The 5,834-nt window shown below is 39.9% G+C and overlaps 1 protein-coding gene across 4 annotated transcripts in view; it reads right to left on the minus strand.

Moving 5' to 3' along the window:
- Positions 1 to 5,834, minus strand: part of DENND6A (DENN domain containing 6A) — a 76,571-nt gene that overhangs the window by 56,004 nt on the left and 14,733 nt on the right. Inside the window, exon 2 of one of the 4 annotated variants that reach the window (XM_017894147.1) lies at positions 2,996 to 3,234. The exons of the other annotated variants lie outside the window; for them this stretch is intronic. Within the exon in view, the coding sequence (XP_017749636.1) occupies positions 2,996 to 3,034 (39 nt within the window). The 5' untranslated portion in view covers positions 3,035 to 3,234. The remainder of the gene's footprint in view (positions 1 to 2,995; positions 3,235 to 5,834) is intronic. 4 annotated transcript variants of the gene reach the window in all.

Below are 5,834 nucleotides of genomic sequence, written 5' to 3' on the forward strand. Positions count from 1 at the left end.
ATAATAATAAAAAAATAAAATAAAATAAAAAATAAAATTGTAATAGTTATATGCACCACACTTAATTTAATGTGTATTAGGAAAAAAGACCTAACACTCAAAATCAATATACCATGGATACAAATGCTTAAGATATAGCTAAGTAAAAAAAGGGGGCAGAGGGATGTGAAGAATCCAATTAAAGAAAAATATTAATAGTACAAATAATATGACAAAGAATGACTGAAACTTAGAAAACAACAATGAATTAAGTTTTTGCATATTTTCTTCTAACATTTTATGGGCTTTTCTTAAATTCTGAGCTATAGCTCAAACTGCTATTTTTTTAATTTTTATTTATTTTTTATTTTTTTGAGACAGAGTCTCGCTCTGTCACCCAGACTGGAGTGCAATGGCGTGATCTCAGCTCACTGCAACCTCTGCCTCCCAGTTCAAGCGATTCTTGTGCCTCAGCCACCCAAGTAGCTGGGATTACAGGTGTGTGCCACCATACCCAGTTAATTTTTGTATTTTTAATACAGACAGGGTTTCACCATGTTGGCTAGGTTGGTCTCAAACACCAGACCTCAAGTGATCCCACCCGCGTTGGCCTCCCAAAGTGCTGGAATTACAGGCATCAGCCACTGTGCCCAGCCTCAAACTGTTATTTTTAAAATCGTCAACTTTCCCAACACTATTTGCTCAAACAAAAAACTATTTCCCATTGATATGTAAGGCTCTAATAGTACCTTCTAATAAATTCCACCTGCTATTCCTATGTCCTATCATTTTAATCAATTCTCTACAGTGAAAGACAGCAGGAAGATGGAAAGAAACCAAGTCCTTACATTATTTCAACTATAAATTCAATTGTGCCTTGAGTCAGGCTTACCTGTGAACTTTGCAATAACATGAATCAATAAACTTTGTTTTCTTATGCCAGTTTGGGCTACCTTTGTAGTCTTTTCTTTTTTTGAGACAGAGTCTCCAGAGTCTCGTTCTGTCACCAAGGCCAGAGTGCAGTGGCACAATTGTGGCTCACCCCAGCCTCAATTTCCAGGACTCAAGTGATCCTCCCACCTTAGCCTCCTCAGTAGCTGGGACTACAGGCATACACCACCACACCTGGCTAATTTTTAAATTTTCTGTAGAGATGGAGTCTTGCCATGTTGCCCAGGCTGGTCTCAAACTCCTGGCCTCAAATGATCCTCCTGCCTCCACCTCCCAAATTGCTGGGATTACAGGCTACCACGTCCGGTCTTCCTGTCACTTTTAACAGAAAGAATCATGGTTGCTTTTTTTCCTTGACAGCAGAAAGCACTACTATATCTTAATTCACTAGATCTCAACATTCTTCCTGGCTTTGTATAGGACTGCATCTATAGAAAGTTTGACTCTTTCCCCTACCAGCTGTGATTAATATAATCCTTCTCAGTTGCTAAATAGAAGTACTTGGTAAGAGTTAATTATATCCTATTCTTTGTAAGCTGTTATATCATCTTTAATATCCAACCAACTAAATGCTGAACTACTGGGCCATTTTTGTCAAAATCACTAATTCATCACAATATCTCATCAAACCAGTTCAACACATCTCATTTACGCATTCCTAAAGGAAATGACTACCTTTTTTAAAAAAAGGACTTTCTGTTATAAACCACTTAGACTAAATACCAAGTTCTTTTGGCATTCATAGGATAATTTCTCCTGATACTTTTTCCAAGACAAATATAGATTTACAGAATATAGACGTTTAAATTTTAACAAAGATATCTCTACAGCTTATCAGAAAACAATAGGAGATTCTCCCAGCACGTAAATGCCTTGATAAACAGCTACTATTTTCTTCTGAGAAACACATTCTTCAAGACCCATAAAGAGCACCTCACACACTGAATTGCCCTCAGAGGGAGGATAAAACGGTCGTTGGTTTCTACAAAGAGAATGAAAATGGTTTAAGATGAGACTTTTTTTTTTTCCAGGTAATTGGGGGGATAAGAAATACAGCTGGGGCTCAAATCCAGAGATACCTAGTCCAGTTAGATGGTGCTATGGACTGAATCCCCCAAAAATTCACATAAAAGCTCTAACCTCCAATCACATTTAGAGACAGGGCCTTTGGGAGGTAATTAGGTCAGGAGTGTAGAGCTCACATGATGGCATTAGTGCCCTTATAAGAGGAAACACAAGACATCTCTCTCTCTCTTTCTCTCTACCATGTGAGGACATAGCAAGGACACAGCCATCTGCAAGCCAGGAAGAGGACCCTCACCAGGAACAAAATTGGTAAGCACCTTGATTTTAAACTTCCCCCAGCCTCCAGAACCAAGAGAAATAGATTTCTGTTATTTAAGACATCCAGGCCAGGTTCGCAGTGGCTTTTGCCTATAATCCCAGCACTTTGGGAGACCGAGGCAGGTAGATTACTTGAGGCCAGCAGTGACCAGTCTGGCCAACACGGCGAAACCGTCTCTACTAAAATTACAAAAATTAGCTGGGCATGGTGGCACACACCTGTAATCACAGCTACTCAGGAAGCTGAGGCACGAGCATGGCTTGAACCCATGAGGTAGAGGTTGCAGTGAGCCCACATGGTGCCACCGCACTCCACCCTGGGGGACAGAGTGAGACCCTGTCTCAAAACAAAAACAAAACAAAACAAAAAGACACTCAGTCTTGTATTTTGTTATAGTAGCCATAGCAGACTAATACAGATGGTTTGTGGGAAGACGAGACAAATATTTGAAAATAGGATGCACTGGTATGGTTGCCATATGCACAGATCCTACTCTTTTACCTTTCTAGCTTCTAGGAAACATGGTTAACTAGATATTCCCACCTGTCCTCACAGAAGGCAACAGACAAAATATTAGCATTTGGCCTTCTTTTTTCATTGTTGTTGTTACTTCTCATTCTACCAGCCTAAGCCAAATCTTCAGTTTCTTCCTATCATCTCTTCTTCACTTCAATTTTTTCTTTAAGGCCCAAATTGCCTTTAAAATTCACATTTACTCACCTTGACTTTGGGCAAAAATAAATGAATACAGCTCTGCATCTTCAAACTCTTAAGAGGCAGTGGGGAAGGATGGAAAGTACAGTACTGGTACCAAAACCATGTTTTGGTTCTAATTAGATGTGTCCTTGTGGGAAATCATTGGTCAGTCTATGCCTCAGTTTCTGCTTCCATAACATGAGGGTGTACCTTCCACATCAATGGTCCATTGTTGCTCACTGATGGAGTGGGGCAAGGTGAGCCTGAAGAAGTAAGGAGAGAGAAGACTATGTAGGGATTGTGGGCTACATTTAAGAAGCTGCTGGAGAATTTTTAACCTTGAATGAGTCAAAAATACAGGCTGGGAAGGCGGGAGCTCAGCCACTACTGGTGAGGAGCTATAGGAATTACAAATGCAACAGACAGCCTAACAGCAGCTCTGGAGGAAAGGTGAGATATAGAGATGGTACAGGGTGCTGAGCAGGATTATGGACAGAAATTTGTGAGAAACTAGAACTGTTAGAAGAGCAGCAGCAGCAGTAGTGGGAACAATGGACTATGTGTTCTTCGAAGCACAAAAGTTAACTTCAGGTGAAGTTGAGTAAGTTACTTTTTTTTTTTNAGGCTTGAGCCACCGCGCCCGGCGAGTAAGTTACTTTTATAACTCCTACCTAATCTCAAAATAAAGTTAAAAAAAAAAAAAGCTCTAATTCACAGCATATACCATAGTCAACTTTGAGTTCAAAGTGGATCAAAGGCCAAATGTAAGAGCTAAATCTATATAATTCTTAGAAGAAAACATAGTAATAAATCTTCACAACCTTGATTAGGCAATGGTTTCTTAGATATGACACCAAAATCACTAACAACAAAACGAAACATAAATAAATTAGATATCATCAAAATTTAAAACCTTGTTTCAATAACAACAAAAACCCCAAGGTGATAGTGGTATTAGGAGGTGAAACCTTTGGGAGGTGATCAGGTCGTGAGGGCAGAGCCCTCATGACTGGGATTAGTGCTCTTACAAAAGAGACTCGAGAGCTAGCTCTCCACCATGCAAAGACACTGCCAAAAGGTGCCATCTATGCATCAGAAAAAGTACCCTCACCAAACCCCACATCAGCCAGTACCTTGATCTTGGACTTCCGAGCCTCCAGAGCTATGAGAAACAAACACATTGTTTATAAGCTGCCCAGTTTGTGATATTTTGTGAGAAGACTGAACAGGCTGAAACACAATATAACTAATAAGGGTCTGGTATATAGAATACATAAAGAACTCCTACAATATAACAGTAAGAAGACAAATAACCCAATTTTAAAATGGGCACAAATGTGAATAGACACTTCTCCAAAACATAAAAATGAAAATGGCCAATAAACACATGAAAAAACACTGTTCAGCATTAGTTACTAGGGAAATGCAAATAAAATCACAGTAAGACACGGCTCATACCCACTAGGACACCTGTAATCAAAAGGACAGACGATAACAAGAGTCGGCAAGGATGCAGAGAAATTGGAACCCTCATGTATCAGTAGTGGAAAACAGTTTAGCAGTTTCTCAAGAAGTTACAACATAGAGTTACAGTATAGCCCTGCAATTTCAATGCTAGGTATATATCCAAGAAAAGTGAAAACACATGTTCACACAAAAGCTGGTACACAAATTTTCATAGTAGTAATACTCACAATAGCCAAAAAGTAAAAACAAGCCTGGACAACATAGTGAGACTCTGTCTCCTCAAAAAAGTTTAAAAATTAGCCAGGCTGCAGTGGCTCACACCTGTAATCCCAGCACTTTGGGAGGCTAAGGCAGGCGGATCATGAGGTCAGGAGATTGAGACAACCCTGGCTAACACAGTGAAACTCGTCTCTACTAAAAACATAAAAATTAGCCGGGCGTGGTGGTGGGCGCCTGTAGTCCCAGCTACTTGGGAGGCTGAAGCAGGAGAATGGCGTGAACCCGGGAGGCGGAGCTTGCAGTGAGCCAAGATCGCGCCACTGCACTCCAGCCTGTGCGACACAGCGAGACTCCATCTAAAAAAAAAAAAAAAAAATTAGCCAGGCATGGTGGTAGGCACTTGTAGTCCCAGCTACTCAGGAGGCTGAGGCAGGAGGGTTGCTTGAGCCCAGGCGGTCAATGCCACAGTAAACTATGATCATGCTATTGTGCTCCAGCCTGGGCGATAGAGCAAGACCCTGTTAAAAAAAAAAAATCCAAATTTTCATTAAATAATGAATAAACAAGATGTGATATATCCATACAAAGGTATATTATTCAACCATAAAGAGGAATAAAGTATATATACATACTACAACATGGACGAACGTATATGATTCCACTCCCATGAAAAGCATACTGACAGAAACTTATTAGGGGCTGCCAGGCACCAGGGAAAAAGGGGAATGGGTATGCATTTCTTTTTGGGGTGAAGAAAATGTCCTGCAATTAGATAGTGGTGTTAGTTGCACATCCTGTGAAAAACTCAAAACCAATGAATTATACACTTTAAAAGTGTGAATTTTATATGTGAATACCTGAATTTTTAAAAACGGAAATGAAGACACAATAATTCAAACCTTAAAAAGGCATAAAATTTTAATTATAGTCTCTCTCCCATTGAGCTTGAGGTTTTCTTCCTTCGATAACCATTGTTAAACAATTTCCTATGTATCTTTCAAAGAAAAACTATGTATGTACTTTTCCTTAACATAAATTATATTCTGTGGGAGGCTGAGGCAGGAGAATTGCTTGAACCCAGGAGGCGGAGGTTTTGGTGAGCCAAGATTGCGCCACTGCACTCCAGCCTGGGCAACAAGAGTGAGACTCCATCTCCAAAAAAGAAAAAAAAAAGAAA

Source organism: Rhinopithecus bieti, unplaced genomic scaffold (genome assembly GCF_001698545.2).
Source record: "Rhinopithecus bieti isolate Rb0 unplaced genomic scaffold, ASM169854v2 scaffold_21649, whole genome shotgun sequence".
In the NCBI taxonomy this organism is placed as follows: domain Eukaryota; kingdom Metazoa; phylum Chordata; class Mammalia; order Primates; family Cercopithecidae; genus Rhinopithecus; species Rhinopithecus bieti.